The 23,105-nt window shown below is 40.2% G+C and overlaps 2 protein-coding genes across 3 annotated transcripts in view; one reads left to right on the top strand and one right to left on the bottom strand.

Annotated features, from left to right (window-relative positions):
- The window catches only part of LOC119545838 (headcase protein), a 97,872-nt gene extending 85,030 nt beyond the window's left edge, over window positions 1-12,842 (top strand). The window contains exons 4-6 of the mRNA XM_037851796.1: window positions 347-435; window positions 513-612; window positions 1,005-12,842. Of these exons, the coding sequence (XP_037707724.1) occupies window positions 347-435; window positions 513-612; window positions 1,005-1,178 (363 nt within the window). The 3' untranslated portion in view covers window positions 1,179-12,842. The remainder of the gene's footprint in view (window positions 1-346; window positions 436-512; window positions 613-1,004) is intronic.
- A 7,285-nt stretch (window positions 12,843-20,127) lies between these two features.
- Window positions 20,128-22,424, bottom strand: LOC119549123 (ferritin subunit). Of its 2 annotated transcripts, XM_037856898.1 has the most exons (4): window positions 22,273-22,424; window positions 21,975-22,060; window positions 20,667-20,944; window positions 20,128-20,604 (listed from the first exon to the last, which is right to left on the bottom strand). In XM_037856898.1, exons 2-4 carry the CDS (start codon window positions 22,039-22,041, stop codon window positions 20,332-20,334), a joined length of 618 nt encoding a protein of 205 aa, XP_037712826.1. In that variant the 5' UTR covers window positions 22,042-22,060; window positions 22,273-22,424; the 3' UTR covers window positions 20,128-20,331. The 2 variants fall into 2 exon arrangements, with proteins under 2 accessions (XP_037712826.1, XP_037712818.1); XM_037856890.1 differs by having other exon boundaries at window positions 21,975-22,359.
- Between the last annotated feature and the right edge of the window lie 681 nt (window positions 22,425-23,105).

The following is a 23,105-nucleotide window of genomic DNA, read 5'->3' on the forward strand; positions in this document are numbered from 1 at the left end:
TAAAATTATTAAACATTATTCAGAGCCCTCAATCAAAACAAAGGTCTTAACTTTAATAACCAAACGAAAGCCAATTATTTATGCAAAGTCTTTTGGCTAACACAAAGGTATATCCTCAAATTTGGCATAGTGTGTTCAGGGGCTTAGAAGTCGCCCTTGCAATTCATTCTTTTTCCTGCCATAATTTTTCATTGTTGGCGAGTGTCTGGTTTGGTGGCCCCTGGGCTCCTGCTTGAATTATGCGGCTGGGTCCTGCCCCTTTTTGTCCTTTTGTCTGCACCTTTTTCACCGCTTCCGCTTTCTCACAACCCTGACTCCAATCCTCTTTTTTATTGTATTTCTTCAGGTTAAATACGAGGGACGCACTCTCTACTTGACCTGTGTTTGCATGAGCTGCCTGGACGGAACCTCCAGCAGCCGCGTCATCAACTGCAGGTGAGCATCATCAAAGGGAAAGGCTGTAGTAAATGCATAAATAAATGATAAATTGTGTGTTTCTGCATCGTTCACAGATTCTGCAAGGAGCCGTGGGATGGCTCGAGCCTGGTTCTGGGCACCATGTACGCCTACGACATCTTTGCGGCCATGCCCTGCTGTTCCGAGAGGTTCAAGGTGAGTGAACAACCCATTACATGCTATATAAAAAAGGTATTTTGGTATAAAAAACCAAATAATTAGGTTCTAAAATAACAAATGTTCCACATTCTATATATCAATATTTATTAAGTTTAAAATTAATAAAATAAAAAATGTATTCTGGACTTCAATTTCACTAAATAACCCATGAAAAGGCTCATTACCTGCCGACTGCGGTTGTATACTGTGCGTGTGGCGGCATAGAATGGTCTAAACGATCTGCTATGCCCAAGCATTAAAATAAGATAACCATAATTTAAATTTGACCTTAAATATTGATTATAAAATATATTTCTTTTTACCAACATATTTGCATGAACATCGTTTTAATTTTTCCCCGTTTCCCCATCTTTTTCTTGCCTTTCCAGTGCAATAACTGCTTCAAGATGCTGATGCATCCGCAGCAGCGTCTGAGCTTCTACAGTGACTACTCGCACGGGGTGACCTGCCCATATTGCAACACGCAGGATACGCACTTCGTGAAGCCGCTGAGCTTCTGCTACGCCAAGAGCCCGGCGGCGCGGCTGCCGACGCTCGCATAACATGAGGCCCCGTTGGAGTCGCCCGTGGGAACAGGTGCCACCGCCACCCAGGTGCCAAATGCCCAGGGCGCTCCAACGGCCTCCGGCTGCAGCAGCAACAACACCATCATCTCATCGAACTCGAACAAGCAGCAGCCAGCGAAGCAGCCGCTCTACAATGCCGCCATCGATTATTCGGCACCGCTGCAGCAGCAGATTAATCCGGACTTGATTGGAGCCCATCCGCATGCCCAGCAGCATCAGCAGCAGGTGCGACAGCAGCAGCAGCAACCGCAACAACAGCAGCAACAGCAGCAGCAGCAACAGCAACAGCAACAGCAGCAGCAGCAGCAGCCGACTCAACAGCAACATCAGCCTGCGGTTAGCTCATTTCAAAGGGCCAACTTCCCTCAGCAGTCCCATAAAACCATGAACATGATGGCCATGGCGGATGTGATGAGCAAGTACCAGCAGCAGCAACAGCAACAACAGCAGCAACAGCGCCAACAGCAACACAACCAGCCGCCACAGCAGCAACATGCAACACAGAAAGGACTCGAGGGCCTTCTATTGACCAACAGCAACAGCAACACAAACACAAACAACAGCATAAGCAGCAGCAGCAGTATTAGTAACTTAATCATTAGCCATAATTCAGCCAGCAATCCAGGCAGCAAGATGCAGCCCACTTGGGGCCAGAGCGATGCCATCTCGGCCCTGTGGGGCTGCTCCAGCAGCAGCAGCGGCTGCTCCTCGGGCAGCGGATCGCAGCCCTCGTTGAGTCCGACGGCCAGCAGTCATGGCAACGATGGCTCCAAGATGATGCTGTGGGCGGCGGCCCAGAGTTCCCCGCAAAATGCAGCGGCAGCAGCAGCAACACTCAGGGATGGATTCAAGGAGTTGCAACAGCAGCAGCAGCAGCAGCAGCACAATCAGCAGGTGCACCCCGCACACGCAGCCTCGCCCACAGCCTCGTTGACCAGCTCCAGTTCCTCCTCGAACGGCTGGAGTGCCTCGCACTATGGCAAGCCCAATATCTGGGAGCTGCCGGGATCAGGATCATCGGCTGGCCAGAGGACACCGGCCAGCAGCCACGACATCTTCACCGATCTCCTGTGCAACCTGAGCATCAGTCAGGATAATAACAGCAGCCAGCAGGCCAAAGTCGATGCCTCCGCCTCGGATGTCAGCTCGAACTCCTCCTCCTCCGCCGGGGAACTCCTGGAGGCGGCCAATATCTGGAGGTTTCCCGAGTACGCCAGTCAGCTGTACAATGAGGAGCCCACTGGAGGCGCCGCTGCCTGCATGCAGCTCTTCAACGACTATCTCAACATGAACTAAAAACAAAGCCTGCAGCATTTGTTACTCTAGCTAAATTTATCAAACAAAAAAAAGAATAACGAAAAAGAGTAAGCAGGAGAAGGTGGAGAAGCGAATGTTTTAGTTTTTAAAATCATTTGATTTTTTATACAATCACACACACATCTAAAAACCGAGAGAAAACAATGCAAACTAAAAACAATTTCTTGTTATTTTTGTTGAGTTTTTTTAGTTCTTTGTTTACACACCTACCTAAACAAAAAAAGAAGAAGCAATTTTTAGTTTTATTTTATAAAGCAAATTTTTTATACATTTTACCAAAAAAAAAAAACAAAGCGAAATGTAAAACAAAAAAAAAAGGAAAACGAGGAAAGAGGGACAAAAAAAGAAACACATTTACATCACGATTGAGGGACAAGTTTTATTTAGCAAAAATTGAAGGCAGGGCATTAAATTGTTTAAACAAATCATGATAATTGCTGTGCTGCTCAATAACACAAAAAGGATGGATGAAAAGCAAAAAAGGAGAAGGAGTAGAGTAGGAGAGTTTAAAAAAGAAGGGGAGAACATGAAACATTTGCTACAATTTATGAAACGTAAAATTACAAAACCTAAATTTAACAAAACAACATAAACGATAAGTTGCACATCTTTACCTAAGCGATTGGTAATTATTCCTAGTTTTAGTAAGCGAAACGAGAACCTCTAGAGCCGATTAAGTTTCTCCCTCCAGTTCAGAACAGTTCAGTTAGGTCCTCAGATTAATTCAACCCCTAAATAACCCACCCACCCACTCACACACACACTCATAGCAGCCAGGCGGCACATGCAACAAGGTCACCATTGTTACCACCCCCTTTCAGGAGTATTTCAAGCAGCCCACCCCCACCCACGCCCCCAAACTCTCTTAGTTAAGTCCACAAAAAAAAGAAAATATAATAAAACTACTTTCGGCGCAGCGTGATCATTAATTATTAAGCTAAGTGTTAGGTTATAGCGATCTTTGTATATGTCTAGGGTTCTTCTCTTTGTCTTAAATAGCAGAGCAGCCGTATGTGATGGATCTCTAAAGGTAGAGTGACGACCCCGCAGGTGCGACCAAACACACATGCAGGCACTCACTATCGATAGGTTTAGTAGGTTGTAAGGTCGATTTTTCTAAATTTTAAATATGGTATGCGAGCAAACATCCAACAATTTATAGAGCGGTTCAATGTTTCCTGTTTTGTGTTTATTCCGTGCTTAGAAAAGTCACCAAATCCCTGGGGTAAAGTCCGTCCCAATCTCCTTGTTCCCATCCCTCTCAAAACTGTGAAAATGTTTAGGCAGTCTGAACTTTAAATGATTGGCATCCCCCATCTGTGAAATTTTTAATTCAATTGAAAATAAAAAAACCACTTGATATGACCCTTCTGTGAAAAATAGTTTAGGACACCTTTTCTTCACCTCCAATTTTATATTCTCCCTTCCTCAATTTAAATTATTTACAAAAACCCTGTGAAGATTTTAATAAAATTAAAAATTAAACCCACTTGATATGATCCCAACTGTGAAAGGACCTTAGGCAACCTAAACCTTAAAAACTAATTATATTTCTTTTCCAAAAATTCTGTGAAAGTTTTAATGCAATTGAAAGTAAAACTCCACTTGATATGACCAACATCTGTGACAACCAGTTTAACTCTCTAAATCTGTGTTAAATTTTCCATTTAGGTTTTATTTATTTTCTATTTTAAAATTCTGTGAAAATTTTAATAAAATTAAAAATTAAACCCCTTTGATATGACACCATCTGTGAAAAAAACGTTAAGGACAGCTAAACGTTAAACAAGATCAGCAGAAACTGTTGAGTTCTTTTTTTCCCATTTTAAAATTGTGAGTAATTTTAATGAAATTAAAAGTAAAACCCCCCTCTGTGAGAATATGTTTGGGCAGCCTAAACTTAAAAAATTGATCAGCAGGAACTGTGTTATAAAACCCCATTCCCCGAAACCCTCGTGTTCGTTACGAACCCTAAAATGTAGACCCCGTAAGTTTCGTCAAATCATCTGTGAGCGGAGTGTCGGACCTTCTCCAAAATGTATTCCTTTTCGGAAAACATATGTTAGCGAGAAGATTCGACACTTTTAAAAACCTTCACTGTGACTGTTCGAAAGGAACGAAATTTTTATAAAAAATCCTAAATCCACACCAAATTGTGACTAGGCAATGGCCCAAAAAAAAACTCCCATGTGAAACCAAGTTGAGAACAAACATTTTCAGAAAATGTCTAAACCCAAACCCCAAACCAAATTGCCTGCAATCAGACAGCCAAACTGTGAAAACCCCCAATTTGCTCATACCCTGTGAAATTATCCTTTCAAAGGACTTCTAATTCTTGAGAAAAATTTAAAGCACCAACCCCGGAAGCAATATTGAATGCTCCTGGAGTAGGCAGTTTTTCTCTATTGTTTCCGATTATTTTGGATAGTTTTTCAGCAGTGTGATATTAATCGGATATATACTTCTGTGTTTCCATCAAGGCATTGCCTGGAATTTTTTCAAAAAGAATTAAAAACCATCCTCAAATATCTGTGAGTTACCCTTCCCAAAATCCTACAATAACCCCGATTTACCCCCTTTGGTGACTTTTGGTGAGGGACCTGCTTGAAATACAAAAACCCTGGGGATCAGGAATGGGATCTTAAACTTGCATGTGCTGCAGTTTTTCCAGTAATCACAAATTGAGCGCCTCCTTTTGGGCATTTAGCATTGCCGCCATTTTACATACCAAATAATACACGTTAATTTAACGACAATTTTTTCAGAACGCAAGAAGGGACAAACTGAGTGATAGTAAATCTTTTTTGTATACAAAACCTACAGTAACGAGACGACTTCGTTATGCCTACTTATATAGAACTACCGTTAAGTTTATAAGTACATACCCTATACCCTATAAACCTACACCTAACTAACCTAAACCTAAACCTAAACCTAAATTGATAGAAACTAACGACAAGCGACACTTTTGGCATTTACTTGAGAGGATTATATATAGGTTTGGCACAGTTATATATAATTTTCGTCTAAATTTAAGGTTTTAATCTAATATACATGTACGCGCAGGAGGAAGGAGAGGAAGTGAACTTATTTATAGGCAAACCCCACACAAAAAACATGACACACGACACACAGACACAGATACAGCATATAGTTATATAGATATTTAATTGGAGTAACCTTTAGCCCTTACACTACACTACACTACAAATTATATTGGTAATAAGTTCTACGCAAGCTAAGGCTGCCTTTTTAAGGACAAAAGGCAGTAGCACCCGCACCACCAACTACTACGTAAGTCAGCCCGTGTTTTAGTTTGATTCAGTGTTTGTTTTAGTTAAATGTGCTAGGACGAAGTTTCGATGGCGTCCAGTCGAGAAATAAATGAAACACAAACTTATGCCCACCTCAGCCACCAAGAAGACGAAGGAGAGAATCGAATTATAGAGAGCCCTAAAACAGTAATAGTCAGACTTCCGATCACAACTAACTCTAATGAATCGTAAACCCTAGACGGCAAAGGATAACATAGTAGGAGTCTTTAAGAAATGACGAAGAGATGGCGTTTGAGCGAGAGTAAAACACATTAAAATGTAATTTATATTACCTCCTTAGCAAAAATCAATAACAAATAACGAATAACAAATAACAAATAACAATGTTTTCTAAATGCATATTAAACTATGATAAATCAAGGCAAAGTAAAACAAAATATGTACGTTTAAATCAAGTAATCAATTTATAAACGATTAAAAGCAGTTTTTGTTTAGTTCATAATTTCTACTCAATAAAAACACACTTATATTTTATGTTAAACGAATGAAATATTTGCGCGCCTTTACCCCCTTTTTCGATCTTTTGACGATCTTCAGTTACTGGAACATGCCAAAACCCGTGTAGCAGCAGCAAAATGTTTAAACTTTAACCGAAATTCTTAAAAACCAATTTTTGATGGCTCCCTCCGAGCTTTCTCAGATCATCTGATGACGAAATGTACAAATTGGTGAAGTTTAGGCACTTTCAACCGCGATCCTCCTCCGATTCCCCAAGGCCAAGGCAATATAGCGCAGCAGATATTTCCGAAATTATACTCCCAAAAAAGGAACCCACTCTGTAATCCCCCCGAACCCATCCACCAAATTTATAGATTGATTTTATTGCCACCCGAATGTAATTTTTGTTTAATTAAATATACACACTTAGCACACTTTTGTTTATGCCTAATTCATAATGTGTAATATATGTATACTTTGTACCTTTTTATGTTATACACAAATCCCTATGATCCCCAATCCCGATCCCCACAAGGAATCAATCCCTCGCCCAGTGTTTAAGCCCCCTCTCCCCCTACGCTCCTCCTCTCCTACACATTTTGGCAATTCAACTTGAATGTCTACTTTTAATGTAATTTAGTTGAATATTTTAGTTGATTTTTATTATTATTATTCGTACTCCGTATGGAAAACTAAATAAATTTAATTGTATTTCAATAAAAAAAACGAAAAAAGGACAAAAATTACATTACTTTCTGCTATTATTATTACTACAATTAATATTGAATTTTTGTTGAATTTTCAAATGATTAAATGAAATATTTTTAATAATTTGTCTTTTGGTTTTATTTCCCCCCACATTTTATTTGGTACTCTGTATTTTTTCGGTTGCAACTGCATTGATAACGAAGATATAACAAAATGCCGGACGACAAACTGCCGACTAGAAGGAGCAGAAGAACCTTTACCGAAATGTATTGCTTAGCATCTGGTAGGAAACTACCCAACGACTTTGGTTCCCGATCCAGTTTCCTCCGATCGCGACTTAGTTTAGCAGCTACCTCAGTTTAGTCACATCGATAGAGTCTTAAAGTACATATTTTACTCGACGTAGGAACATGTTAATCGCAGCTTTTAAATCAGAAGATATAGCTTAGAGCACCCCGAGTTGTATGTGGAGTATGCAACGATTTATTTAGATCCCCCAGCCTAGTCCCCCGATTTTGGATTATACCCTTTCCGTTCCTTAGCTAACTTGCTTACTGAGTTACCTGCGTCCCCTGATGCACTAAATCAATTTCTTAGTTGAATTTTGAGTTGAAAGCGCAGAAAGCTGAGATGAGAAAGATGATGGTCAATGTTGTAGTCGAATTTTTGTTCACGTTTGTTCTCGTTAAGTTGAAGATTTCATGCCAAAGTACAAACCTTAAATCAATTCTTCGTAATTCCTAAATACCTATCGTAATACCTATCCCAGGTCCCCCAGTTTCTTTAAACTTTATAAACACCAACCTAAGTTCGCTTGAGGTCGTCATCGGCCTCATCCCAAAGAATGGGCTGCACTTGTTTAGCATTTAAGTGTATTTTACATATATGGTAGCAAGTCAAGAAGATACATATGTATAAAGAAAGGAAACGGAGAGATCCCCAAAGAAAACTTTAGTTGCATTTTTGGCATTTTGCACAGGTTTTGCTAGAAACGAATTTGGTTTACTTACTATAATTCGTGTCCGTATTGCTATTGGTATTGTATTTGAATATTGTATTGGAATTATCCCTAGAGTTAAGTAAGCGAGCAGAAAAAGAACCGATGTGTGACGAACCGCTGGTTAAGTGGACCAACAGTCGGTTGATCGGATCTTTGGGTCCTCGAAAGATCCATTATTACTAGGCGTAGGCGTAGGCGTTTAGGTGACCCACCACTGGTGACCTACCAAAAACTGGAGTGTTGAGCAAGCAATACGAGCGAAGGCCCCATAAGGCAGCCAATCTGCGGAAACTGCAAAAGCCCCAACTCGCCGCCTCTGGGCTTTTTGATTTAGCTAATAGATTATATAGTAGGAAACACTACGCTACACTAAACCACACACTACACTACACACCACACACTATATCTACTTAAATATTATATTACTTTTTTGAGGCGCACTCGTGCTGATGTGGAGTATGAATTGTCGAACAATCGTTGCCATTTATTTCGCTATAAGTCACCAGTCCAAGTCGTGTCTATGTGTTGTACTTAGGTTTTAGCAGTGCCCACAGTTCGTTTTTAACTTATAACCCTCGATGTTGTGTTTTGTTCTCTGTAGGATCATGTATTACCCTAGACTAGAACTATAGTATAGCCTAAGCTTCAGATATATAGAGTATATAGAGTATAGGGATAAAGAGACCGAGAAGCGAAAAGCGATAACCGATAATCGAAGGACTGATCCTGTGCGCGTGTGTGTCGATACTTGAAATTGTGATCCAAGACTGACTGACTGAAATAAACTCCAAGCAAGGCAAGATGATAAAGATAAAGCATAAGTACTATATAGAACATCCAGGCAATTCAGGTATGCGAACTAATCAAGAATTCAAGGACTTCCAGCGAACACAGAGACTAACTACGAAGCAACAAAAGCAAACAGAACTTTCTACCTCATTGTTGAAACGTTTGTAGCCGAGTGTGTGGCTCTTTAGCACCCGACAATACCTCAGATGCAGAACCAAAAAAAAACAAACCAAGAATCGAAGATCGATGATCGATGATAGAAGATTTGAAGATTGAAATGGGAAGAGAAGAGAGCAGAGGATTTAGAAGAAGACGAGATGAAGGACTTTCAGTGTAAATTTGAATACGTATTACGAGTTAGTAGTCATCAACTCCATCTCCATGTCATATTATCTCATCTCCAGTCACGTCAGTCATATCACACACACAGGCAAACGCCACACACACACACTGCCACAGTCTCAGGACCCCACTCGTATCATCGCATTCCATTATCTTAGGGATATTCAGAGTTATATAGTCACGCGCAAGAAGACAACACCAAAGCAAATCAAATCATTCCAATCGAATCATTCGAAACGAATCATTTAGGCTAAGCGAAAAGCAGGACAGCCACAAAATAGTTGATAAGCACTAAAATTGGCATCATTAACAATCATTTTGCAACTGAAACCCATTTAATTTTGAATTTGCATTTTGGATTCACTTGATTTCCGATTGAAAAGAGCTCCCCGATATGTGATATTTAATTGGTAATTGCAAAATTGAATTTGAAATTGAAATTGATAGGGAAGAAGATGAGAAACGCGAAGGAAACTCAACATCTGTGAGCATTGGCTTAGCACTTAAGTTCGAAAGAGATTAAGGATTATATATACTTGTATTTAGATTCGTAAATTCGTATACTCGGATTCGGATTCGGAACACCAACTGTGAGCGCATTAAAGATGAAAGAGATCTGAAATCAAATGAAATTTAAGGAAATCATATGTGGTATATTTTTTGGCTTGAAATTTGTAAAATTCGCATAGGAATCGAATTCGATCGTCTATTTTGGATATTGTACGAGTACTTCGGTAAGCTTAGGTTTAGTTCTTCCACGAAAACTTGAAAATGAGTCTGCATCACATCTGCTAGGAAACGAAACAATCATGCACTTTTCGAAAACTCATAACTGTGACGAAATTTACACAATCGCCGGCATTCGAGATAGAGATTCTCCCCCTAAGTTAATCAAAATTGAAAAAGATACATTTTTGTGGCTGCCTCGAAGTAAACAAAAGTTAATCACTCGCTAAGTAGAATCGCTTTTGGGTCCCCTAAGGACCTCCAGGCATAGAAATCTAAGCTCTAGGCTAAGCACGCTTCCCAACTAACCCCCTTTTTCCCAAAAAGGGTTCAAAAGGGGTCCATCATTATACTCACTCTCTTAACACACTCACACACACGAATACAAATTAATGGAATAATTACCTCAGATTAGAATTTTTCTAGTTTAATTCTTACAAATATACATATAAATGTTAAATGACGAAAAACAAAAACCAAAAAGCAAAACTAACGAAAATATTATGAAAATCACTTATACACTCCAAACAAAAACGAGCAAAACGAAACGAGCATTTTTTTAAAGGCGAGTTATGAGAAATTTTAATAGTAAAATTCAAGAGCAATTTATTATACAAAGGCAAAGAAAGATAACAAATAATTACCTAAGCAAATACCATACATACATCAAAATGCATGCAATCTCAACTAAACTAAACCAAATCAAGTAAACTAAAGTAAATTAATGCAAACTTTTAATGTTTCCCCGATAAATATTATATATAAATACTCATATACATATAGACCAAGAACGCTGCCAAAAAACAAAGAATATCGAAGCTGCCACTCCCACAAATCGAACTCCCAAAAAATCGAAAAAAAAACCCCAGCTCAACAAAAAAAGTCAAGTCGGTAAAGAGAGGAGTACCATATTGTAGGGACTTTATACATGTATATCTTTTAACATATATTGATCTTGGCTATTATTATTGCATTATTACGCATTACGCACTGCGAGTATCGTATATCGAGTATCGAGTATCTATTATATATGGCATATATTGTATATGAAGTTTTCATTGTACTATTTAATAATCTATTGGAGATTGATCCTTGTATGTTTCGTTATAAGTATTTCATATTTCATACACACCTACACACACACACTCACTCATACTCACTCACCCACACACACACACTCGTACACACACCAACACACCGACACTGGTCATCCTGAAGGTCCTTTTTTTATGAGGGGGCGGGACGGGGGTCCTGAAACCTCGGCTGGGCGTGGTCGCGCCTACTCACATAGAAGAATTTCTGCTGCTCAGGTAAAGGCGTTGACCACGCCCCGCCCGGCCCAAGGACACGCCCACCACCCCCGCCCCTTTTGCAAAGGATCCAAAACGGGATGCATCGTGCCAAGGATTTTGTGTTAAATTCCGTTTATTTAGTTAAAACTAGTATTCCGTCTCTTTCAAACTTCGAGGCTCAAAAGAAAGCAGGAAAGCGGAGAAAGTGAGAAATGGAGATGAAAAAGAGAGCGAGAAGTTGAAGAGGAGCCATAGTGGAATTTTGTTTAAGTTTTTTGTTTCGTTTCTATTATTGAAAAGGAAATTTATGCAAATAATAAGATAATAATATTAAACAAAGTACACTTTACCTTATTTAGATGCAATGAAACTTTAATTCCTTGAATTAGTCAAATTTGATTTTGGACCTGAACAAAAACAAAATACAAAAACCACAAAAAAATACAATTACATGTGTAAAGAAATCAAATAAAATACTTGCTAAAAATAGACAAATGTGCCGCAGGACGGGGGTCCAAAATAGGCTAATGCCGAAACCGGAAAAATCGAAAACAATATGTAGATCCTTCGTCCTGTCTTGGCACTCCTCCATTTTCGGTTTTGCCTGGAAAGCAAATGTAAAACGAATATTTATTGTGTATCTCTTACTAAGCTAACAAAAAAGCGAGCATCCTTTGATTTCCTTGTTGAAAACTAAAGCAAATATACAAAGCGAAGAGCGAGCGGAGAGAAATTACAAAGTAACATTGAACGATACAAAAAACATGAACCTCAGCACTCCTGCATCCTACACAAATGTAACAAAATGCAAAAAAAAAGATAACCCTAAACAAATCCTAGCGAATCAAACGAAGAAAGCGAAGAAGGCAGAGAGCGAAGAAAGCGAAGAGAGCCAGTGAGAAAGCAGAGAAAGCAGTCAGCGAAAGCAAAAGCAAAAGCGCCCCTCCCCCTTTTCGAAAGTACAAATTGTTTTTATTGTGAGAGGATCTTTTATCGAAACAAAGTTGAAATGGCAAACTGATCGATAAATATCGATTAGTGTCGATAGGCAGGCGGAGTCTGAGAACCACACCGTGAACTCTGTTCGATCCATAGTTTCAGCCCAACTTTGCTTCCGAAAAACCAACCGAAGAAAACCAAACCAAAAAGCTAACAAAAATATGTAAAATTAATCTTAACTCGGAGAAAGCTAACCCGTAGAAGCTTATCGAATATCGTCTATCGATACCAGCAGCAATAATCCTTTGCCAGCCTCTCTCTAAGCTAACACACACACTCAATACACACACTCATCTAGACACTCACACCCTCATCCACATTCATCTACACTCATCATTGGCATTAAATCATCAAACTAAAAAAATATATAAAAAAAAATAAAAGAAAAGAAAAGATAATTCTAGACACACACTACAAGCATATATTGTACTCCCCACATTTAGCACTTAACACATTCATACATAAATCACTCATGATATGCGTATTTGTCTCTATTTATAATAATAATAATAAAGTAATAATATACGGAATATGTAACATTTACTATGTACTACCTTATGAATCGATTACACTTCTAATTATATACCTAAATATATATATATATATTTTGTATAAGCGATCGGGTTGGATCGATCCAGCAGACTCTCAAAGAACACAAAGAATCTTTCAATAAAGCGCGACCATTGTCGCTTATAATCATCAAGAACCCAAAATCTTTGGAAATTTGTATTTATTGGATGGGTGGATAGAATTTTTAATGGTATAATATGGTATTTTTGGGTTTGCTTGCCGACGCTCTGCCGCCACACTTACTGGAGTAAAATATTTCATGAAAGAAAAGAATAAGTTGAGTTTCGATTGATGTGTGGCAAACGATAAGTGCCCCTCGGGGCAGAATCACTTTTGTTTTCTGTGTGGTGACCTGGGATGGGGTCAACTCCCTTAGTTTAGCCGATAATCGCAGCTCAAGTCCAGCTGTGGCAGTTCAATTAGCGTCTTTGAAGCAGCTACCGAGTACCTGCCCGGCTTTCTAATTAACTTTGCCGGGAGATGTGGATGTGGTCGTTGGAGCGTGGATTTAGCCACATCTGTACAATGTTCGCTGAGTGGCAATATGGAACCCAATTTCAGCTCGGCAACAAAATTGCACTCGAAAGGAGTCTGGTTCACCCGTTCTCACTGCCACACACAATGTACAAATTCAATTGCAACTAATGCACTTCATGCGTCTTCTGAGTGAGGGGGCCCCCATATTGCCCACAAAATATCCCCGTACCACCCAATTTTCCACTTTCCCGCAGACGTGTCTGCGTGTGAAGTTTAAGCTGCTTGGCCGCGGGGCGGATTGGCGGGACGAAGGACTTCTTCTTCGCCCAAGGATGTGTGTGCCCGGCGAGTCAAGGAGCTGAAAGCGGAAATCAAACACGAGGCGAGGATTGCTCGCTTCTTAGCCCGCAGATGAGCGTCTTGGTCCTTGGGAGGGAAGTACTGCTTCGTCCGATTAGCAAGGAAGGTACACAGAAAAAAAAACTATTATAGGGACTTAAGAATATATAATATATAGGATCCCTATACTGATTTCATATTTTAATAAATTGTTGTACAATTTTTATCCTTACGAATTTTATACAGGAGACTTCTGTGACTTAAGGTATATATTTTGCATAAGTTAAGAGGATACAAATGTTTACTACATTGTAAGGTTTTTCTGAGATGATTAAAAAGTTATTCTAAATTATCCTAGGGAAGAACCTTAGCAAATACACTCACAGGTTTAAAAATGTAAGCGTTGATTCTTAGCTTTGAGTAATTAGATTTATATATATATATTAGGCTTGAAAAATGTTTAGATCTTTTCCTGGTTTTTAATTTTCCGACATTCAGGTCTCACAAACTCTCTCAAATATTTCTCCCAGTGCAGAAACGTTTCATCCTCTCCAGTGCCTCGTGTCACACTGACTTTCGGAGTTTGGAAAAAGGGGGTTCGTGGTTCGGGTTCAGGTTCAGGTTCAGACCACTCCCTTTCAGCCCGAAGCTCTTGGCTGCAGCTGTGGCTCTGGCTTTGGCTCCGGGTCCTGGTCCTCTTCCTCGTCCTGGTCCTGGCTGTAGGAAATGGTCCTAGGTGGTTTTGGTTTGGCTTGGCCAAAGGAGGGGAGGTAACGTGGCCGGCATGGCAAATATTTAACGCAAACAATGCGCTTAAATCAAAAGCGAGCCATGTCTGCGGCATAACTGCGCGTGGGGCAGACAGGCGAAAGGGGGCGAGTACCCCGCCCATGTCCTGGCGTCAAATCTATTTAACCTCACACGTTGCAGGTCCTTTTTTCATGTCCTGCTGCTGATGCTGCTCTTTAGTTTTAATGCTCGAGGTCCGAGGCTGCGGAGGAGCATGCAAATCAGCTTTTTATTCGACTGGCCTCCCAACTGACTCACCACTCAGATCCCGATCCCTATCCCCATCCCAGAATACCAACCTGGGTGCATAAGTTCGCCACGGAATGACCCTCTGGGGAAATTCGTAGTTGATACTGGTGGCCATTGAACTGTTCGGGGCCAAAAAGTCAGAGGGACAGGCAATAAACACAACAGTCGATAACCAAAGTTACAGCACTGCCAAAAAGTTTATATATATTCGGGAACTAAAATCGAAAGTCGGGTTCCTTTTATAAAAATTTGAATTTTCAGTTTGCAATGTTGGTTATTTTAAGATTTAAAGAACTGACTGGCAATAATAAATTAAACCTTTATTAATATTTTGTGATATGATTTTGAACATGCTTATGTATGTACTTAAAATAGTATAAGTTATAAAATGTTATTTATTTTATTCTTAGATGCCTTGGCCTTCCAAAACGTATTTTTTCAGTGCTAGGGACAGGACCTAATCTTCATCTTAGCCATGTCAAGCCAAAGTTTGTGGCCCAAAACTTTGGCAGTTCCCTTGTGGCATTGAAAGTGGTCAGTTAAAAAATGTCAACCCCCTGTTTGAAGATGCCCGACTGAGACAAAGGGGACCGAAGTATAGCGAAAGTAATATGTCTGGGCCATGCATAATTACCAAACTTTGCGGCCGGGACCCATAAGTCATACTCCTGCCAAATGACCAAATGGACAAGAGTCCTGTGTCAGGATTTATGTATGTAAATATCGGAGGGGGAGAAGGTGGGCTGCAAATTAAACACGACACTGCGTCGTTATCTTTATAAATCAAAGGGAATTACAAGCCCATATTCTCAACCCCCTCCCAAAAATCCAGCCCACATGTGAATGCCGCAAATTCTGGAAATTGTTGCAAACCCTTTCGGCAAACAGCTCAAAGGATTCAGCAGCCCCCTCTGCTCCTCACCGCTTGTGGACATATTTTTAATGATTTATTTCCAATTTAAGCAAGATTTGGTACTTAAGATGCTCTGCCTAATGGCCGTTTGGCACCCACCACCCCCCGGGACACAAGGTCAGTGGTCACCCGGTCCTGCTCGCTCTGGAATTCCCTGTCCCCAAGATAAAAGGGCGCAGCCTCTTCATTTCCCCCGGCTTCCTTTTCGGTAGTGTGCTAATATGCAAATACAATTTATTGCACTGCCCTCCCCAAGCTCTAAATTTTCTATCCTGCACTGAGAAAAAATAAAAACATTAAAGCTTATTTTTTGGATATATTTTAATATTAATATTTGTGATGCGGAACCTTTCAAGAGGAACATATTTTGTATGAACTAAATGCAATTGGATTTTTAGTTCAAATTAGTTTTTATATGTAACTTTTTTTTAACAGTCATAATATTATTATACATATAACGCTAAGACAAATTAACAAAACATGCTAATAGATGATTATGATGTTGATACTTAAATATATCAAAAACTTAAAATATTTTCATAAAAATAAAGTTTCAAAAAGTTTGTAGAATAAAATTTGACTTCTAGAAACTTGTTCTAATAGGTTAGTGAAATTTGTAAATATTTTTTCCCCAGTGCTCCCATTCTGGTTGTCCTTTGGCCGGGCGTGAGTTATACGAATCCTTTTTATCTCGACTGTCGCCTGGCGTGCGTCGGGCGCATAAATCTTGTATAAGTTCGCTCCTTGGCAAGGAGTCAATATGCTAAATCAGCAGAATCCTTTTCTCCCCTGCAAGGATTCAGCGGGAAGGATGTTTGGACAGCTGCTAAGACATTTCAATAAAGCTGGAAGCCGGTATATGCTGGTACATCCGAAGGCGACAATGCTTATGCTTCTTGGCTGGATGCTCCTCTCGCATTTTCCCGACCGATGTTTGTTGAATTTTAATCATTTGCGTGATGCAGCCTCAAGTGGGGAATGACCCCCACCTACAACTCTGTCGAAAGCGAGAGTGGGAGAAAGTGAATAGAGAATCTCAGAAAGGTGGGTGGATTATGTTTGAATTTAAACCCAAAACTGCATTTATAAATTCCCTAGGTGATCGGATCCCGATTTAGAAGTGGTACACCTCTACGAGTTTGTGGTTGAATTCTTTAATAATCTACATACAAATATTCTTTTTAAACGAGGGTGCTATATTTAAGCCATTTTCATGTTCCATTTTCCAATGGTTTCCAAACAGGGAACCCAAAACTGTACTTCTAGATTCCATAACATGGGTAATTAAAATTTTTTTCTGTAATTCCAATGGGCATCAGAATAGGTACCCAAAACTGTGCTTCGAAAGTCCATAACTTGGGTAATTGGATCCCGATTTATAAGTGGGATACCTTTATGAGTTTGTAGTTGAATTCTCTAATAATCTGCATTAAAATATATCTCAAAAACGATGGTCCCATTTTTAGTCCATTTTCATGTTCGATTTTTCGGTAATTCCAATGGGTATCAGAATAGGTACCCAAAACTGTGCTTCGAAAGTCCATAACTTGGGTAATTGGATCCCGATTTATAAGTGGGATACCTCTATGAGTTTGTGGTTGAATTCTCTTCTAATCTGCATTTAAATATATTTCTAAAACGATGGTCCCATTTTTAGTCCATTTTCATGTTTGATTTTTCTGTAATTTCAATGGGTATCAGAATGGGGACCCAAAACTGTGGCTCGAAAGTCCATAGCTTGGGTAATTGGATCCCGATTTAGAAGTGGGATACCTCAATGAGTTTGTGGTTGAATTCTCTAATATTCTACATTAAATTTTGATCCCAGTGGATAGGTAAGCAATTTTGTAGTTTTCGTAGTACTCTGCCAATTTCATTTTCGCGGCTGACTTTTTCAACCGGTTGGAAAGGATTTCCCGGGGGCTATGCCTGTCACTTCTAAATGGGCGCCCAGAGATTTATGGTGAGAACAGCAAACAAGCGGAGAAAGTGGAAAATAATCGGAGTGCGAGGAGTGGCGTTCCGATGAGTGAAAGACAAAGGAACTATCCGGACATAAATCATCTCCCGGCGGCAGGCGGCGAATGTCCTGCGGCGCTGGCTGCTGCCACTTGAAGTCAGAACCGGTTCAGTTCTGTTCGGTTCGGTTCGGCTAGGTTCGTTTTGATACAGGATCCTATAAGTAGAAAGGACACCACACCGTGTCATTCGTTTTCCAATTCTCATTTCCATTTCATGCCCATTGTCCTGGTTGGCGTTGCAAATTTGTCAGCGAACGAGGAGCAGGACAAATGTCAACGCGATAAGCGTGCAGGCACTTTTATCTGAAGGATATGCGCAGGATGAATCACTCGCACGTCCCTGCTCGGAATATTTCACTACCAAAGTGGCTGGCTATCTAGCCTCACACCCTAAACAAAATATGGAAAATACTTTAAGTCAATTGATCCGAAATGGAAATACCCTATATTAACTACTTAATCTTCTTTGGTAGAATTACAAATGAAGATTAGACTGACATTTCAATCTCATATTAAAGCCGAGATTCGAAAATAATATGAAAGTTTGTGCTGAGATAGATTTTGTTTAATAAGCGTGCCCCGAAATGCGAGCTATGTTTTTATATTTTTAAAAAAGAATCATCCTGTTTTTGATTTTGTCAAGTGGTTATTGTATTTTTCTAAATGAAATTAGAGTTATTTTCTTTATATTACTAAACAAAAACTTTCTGTAATTCACAATTCATCTTCCTTTGAATACACACCACATTTAAAGGGTGCTCATCGCTGATAAAAAATAACATTCGCAAAAAATGCAATAAAAATCATTGGCAAATTGGTCGAGAGGCATGAACAAAAGTTTGCCTCCGATAGCCAAGATTGATAGTGGGTCCAACTGTCATGGATGGACCATTTATATGCTGGACACACCACCCGAAGGACTCCGCCCCCTTTTTTGGTCAATCGAACGAATCGCGCTTAAATATTTGCGGCGCTTATCAAAAAATTTGCGGGCCATTGTCGGTATCGGATTGATGCAATTTTAAATCCGCAACGAACAAGGACATCTGCTCAAATATTAGCTTATGAAATTGTTTAAAATGCCAGGCACTAACCCATTCACTCTGGTCACGCTCCGAAAACGGAAAATCTGGTTGCGGGCGGAGGGCAGGAAAAGGAAACCCGAGCTCAGCCTTTTGACAGTTGCCACAATTTATCATAATTCAATGCATGACATGTCCTGTCAATCACTCGAATCGACATGGACATGGCCGTGGACATCGAAGGGGTGAGCCGGGCACACATTAGCCCAAGGGCGAGGGGGTGGATAAGGCCGATATGGCTGTGGACATTTTTACAAGTGACTTATGAATTATTCTTCGTACTTTCCCCTGTCCATCTGCGAATCCCACACAGGAAATAAAACTTAGCGGTATGAGTTCTGGGATATTATGATCCAAATTATATTTCTAACGTTTATTCCAACCTTTATCTTCATAAGGTATGTAATAATGCTGGAAATAAGAAAGAGACGGTTGTTATTGAGTAAAAAAAAATAATATTAATCTCAATTTTAATAAGACATTAAAATAAATATGTAACTTATGATATAAAGGAGTAAATCTTTTTCGATAGTACATAGAAATCTATTATATTCATACTTAAACATTTAATGACATTTTTTCTCAGTGCACTCTTCGTCTCGCTTAACTCCATTCTTATGGTTGGCTTTTTGTGTTTTCCAATCAGATTAGCCTGGGAAAGGGGTTAGTGGTACGGGGCTATCCTCGGTGGGAGGTGACTACATGAAAGGGTCAATAATGGGTCTCGAGACGAAGATGCGACGTTTATCAAACGGAATATGCGATGCGAACGAACCATTAGGCACTGGCCACTGATGGACAGGCGAGACGTGATCCCAGATACGGCTCATCAAGTGCATTGTCATGGGACAATAAAGGGTTAATCGGCTAACAGAGGGATTGCCATATTATCCTCTTACCAAGCGGATTTTATAGGGAGAGCAAAAATTAGCAAAAGTATATCTGAGCATTAAGTGTATCCATTGAATGGGGGTATCAAATGATATGCACTTTACTCTTACCCTCTAGGGACCTTTGTAATCAGTTAAGGTTTACTTTAACAACAAAGAAATATATAGAAGGTGATTATATACTTAAGATCTTGGTTCAAATGGAATATACATCTAAATGGTAAACAATGTATACGTTCATTGTGCCATTTGAAACCAATTCTCTTTCGAATCATGTAAGTCACATACGATACTCGTCGCGAAAAACCCCCACTAAAATGAAATCACTGCTGGGAACCACCTGAAAAACAAAACCCAATAAATTACGAACATCATATTTATTTAGTTATATATATATATTGTTTATTTATTTAAGAACTTGCTCGTCTAATTGACAGAAAAATATAAAGATATAGGATGTGCTGAATGGGTTGTGCTTGAGTGTCTTCCTATGCGAATGATCGCTTCCACTTAAACCTAGGCGAAATCTCGGCGATTGCATAATGCTGAGCCCCCTCCCGAGGTGTACGGAAAATCACAACTCAAAGAACTTAAATACTTAAGACATGCGCTGCTTTTTGATTTTCGATAAGAAAGAACAGAAGTGGAATTTTGCTGTGCTGGTTTGAGGATCGCAGTCGAACGGATAATTTATTGGCCAGTCTTGGTTGACTTGGTTGGTTGGATGATTTAATAGCGGACCCTCGGGGAAGGCTCTCTCGGCTAACAGATAACAACAGAACACTTTATGAAATCGACTGGCTGATAATTTTGATGCGTGACTGGGCTGCTCCACTCGCTATCTCCGCCCACTTTACAGGGTCTTGTCGAACAGGAACTCGCCCAGTTCGCCGTTGGTGTCCATCATCTTCTTGAGGGTGGTCAGCTTGCCGGCGAGCTCGCGCTGTCCGTGGAGCTGCTCCTCCAGGTAGACGCCGGTCAGATAGTCCACCAGGTGGTAATGGTTGTAGGGCTTGCTCTCGCAGGTCTGGATCAGCTTGCGGATGGAGCGGGTCACCTTGATCTCCAGGTCGAGGGCATCGGACAAGGCGCTAGCGCCATCGGTCCACTCCTGCTTGGCAACAGTCTGCGGAGGATTCCCAGGGATTAGTTAGCTATTGAGGGTTTCTCTAGGGGATTAAGACCTACCGGCACATTGATCAGATCGCTGACTCCCTCGGTCAACTGACCGCGCATCGAGAGGTACTCCACCAGCTTGGAGCCGTGCTCACGCTCCTCCTTGGCGGCCTTGAAGAAGTGCTCGGCGAATCCGGGGCGGTTGACGGTGTCGCGGGAGAAGTAGGCGCCCATGGCCAAGTACTGGTAGGAGGCGTTGATCTCCTCCTGGATCTGGTGGCGCATGCCCTTGATGCAGGCATCCTTCATGTCCACCCAGTCCTTGGTGATCTCGGGAACAGCCAGGGAGCCTGCAATGGTATAGGGTTTTGTTTAGTTAGGGGGTTAAATTATGGTCATAAAGGCTTAAGTCGAATTTATTCATCTTAAGGATAAACATTTAGGTACTTTAGGACCCATTTTTAAAGTTTTTTTATTAAAACTAATTTAATACATCGAATTCTAGAGTCACAAATAATATAAAAATAATATTATAAAAAACATTTGAAACATTATTATTAAACATTAGAAAACTAGTTACACTAAATTCGACCTTGGTAAGCCCGACTTGGGTTTGTTCTTTAGTTATAGAAACCTTTGCACCCCTGATCTTGACCTTCGTCATGGTTTGGGTTTTGTTTTTCCTTTTCTAGTTGCTTTTGCCTTTCTCGCTCTTTATGCAGCTCTCTCGCGAAACTCTTGCTTTCTTGCTTGGCTGAGGGGGAAGGGGGTGGTGGGTTATTGCATTTAAGAGGGCGGTATTGCATAAACCTTTGAAATTGCGCTTGGAATGCCGTTATTCTAGGACAACAAGAACCGTGTGCAAAACTGCAATGGCTCCCCTCTCTCTCTCTCTTTTTGTAACTGCATTGGTAACGTGCGCATTTCTCTCCGCCATAGTAACGGTTTTTGTTTTGGTTTGGGGCCGTGTGCAAAAAGCATGCTTTTCATGGTGACTCTATCTCGCTCACACAGCGCAAGCCGTGTGCAAAGAGAGCTTGGAATTGGAATGAACTTGGGAACTCAAAACTGATTTAGCTGTTTTATTCAGGGAAACGAAAGTGAAATTCGCATATTTTAATTATGCAGACTAATTTAAGAAACTGGTTTAACATTTCCCCAAAACCGCAACGGAAGTATCAATATTTTTAAAATCAACTGGTTTGGTAACTTTACTTTGCTCCAGTACTCCATGAAAAAAGAGAGTGGGAGAGCGCCGAAGAGAGTGCGCGCATGCTCTTAATATTTTTTTCCGTTCTCTGCTTATTGCGTCGAAATTTATTGTTTTTCCTTTGTTTTGTTTGAAATTTGTAGTAAATATTACTCAATAATCGTACTTACACTTGAAATCTCCATAGGCCTGGGCCACCACGGCCAAAAGGAGCAGGCTAGCGATTAATTTCACCATCTTTGATCGTCGTTGAAGTCTTTGTAACACAAAATCACAGAACCAAAATATGTTTGTCACTTTTAGTTTGTTTTGCTTGAGATGCACAAATGAGAATGAGGCGACTCGACTTGGGCTAGAATGTTAAATAGCTCTTATTTAGCTAGCTGCCTTTACACACACTGGCGCAGAAGGCGACGCCTGCTTCAATTTGATGGGCTTTGATTGGGGATTACTTCTGATTTCCAGTACCTTCTGCCTTGACAGCCTTAATCTGATTTTTCAGTGGAGCTAATGCCTGTGCTTTGTGTTTTTAGCGAACTCGAAAGCGAACTGTGTCTCCGAACGGCGCACAAAACACTTTTAAACGCAACTCGCTCTCGCCTGCTCCTATGTGTGCGTGAGAGTGGGAGAGTGTGCACTGTTATCTGCTCACTTCCAACATGTCGCCTTTTCTTTGTCAACCGTTTAAATGGCCGATAATTGAATATTCCCGATGATAGACGCACTTAATTTCATACACACGTCCTCAATGTGGCTATACTTTGTATGGAAAGTCGGGTTTCCTACTCAGATAATCCGAATATACACAGAAAATCACACTAATCATCAAGTATGGCCGCTCTTTTGCTCTGTGTGTCAGCTGTTCTTTGTTTTTGTTTTGGCCCTGGGAGAGAGCCCACGTCATGGGTTGCCAGGCGGTTTAATTTTCGCCCGACATTTTAATTCTTATTTTGTCAAGTTGATTTGTCACGTTCGGCGGGGGGATCAATCAGTAACTCTGATAGCTACTAAATATGGCGACGGCTTTTTCTAGGTGCCGTTTGCAGAGCTTCCTGAGTGACACTTGATAAGGCGGATAAATGCTGGGAAAACTATAAATTATGTAGTTACATCATGTTTTCTTTGATGGGGAAACCCTATACTAAGTAAACTTATTTCGACAATTTTTTTTTTAAGTAGCACAAATAAAAAAGGTTTGGATGTAAAACAGTATAATTTTTATATATTTTCGGAAAACCCTGTTCAAAATACATGGATTCCTATGATTTCACAACGAAAACTTATATTGAATGCATATAAAA

This window comes from Drosophila subpulchrella, chromosome 3R (genome assembly GCF_014743375.2).
Source record: "Drosophila subpulchrella strain 33 F10 #4 breed RU33 chromosome 3R, RU_Dsub_v1.1 Primary Assembly, whole genome shotgun sequence".
Classification (NCBI taxonomy): domain Eukaryota; kingdom Metazoa; phylum Arthropoda; class Insecta; order Diptera; family Drosophilidae; genus Drosophila; species Drosophila subpulchrella.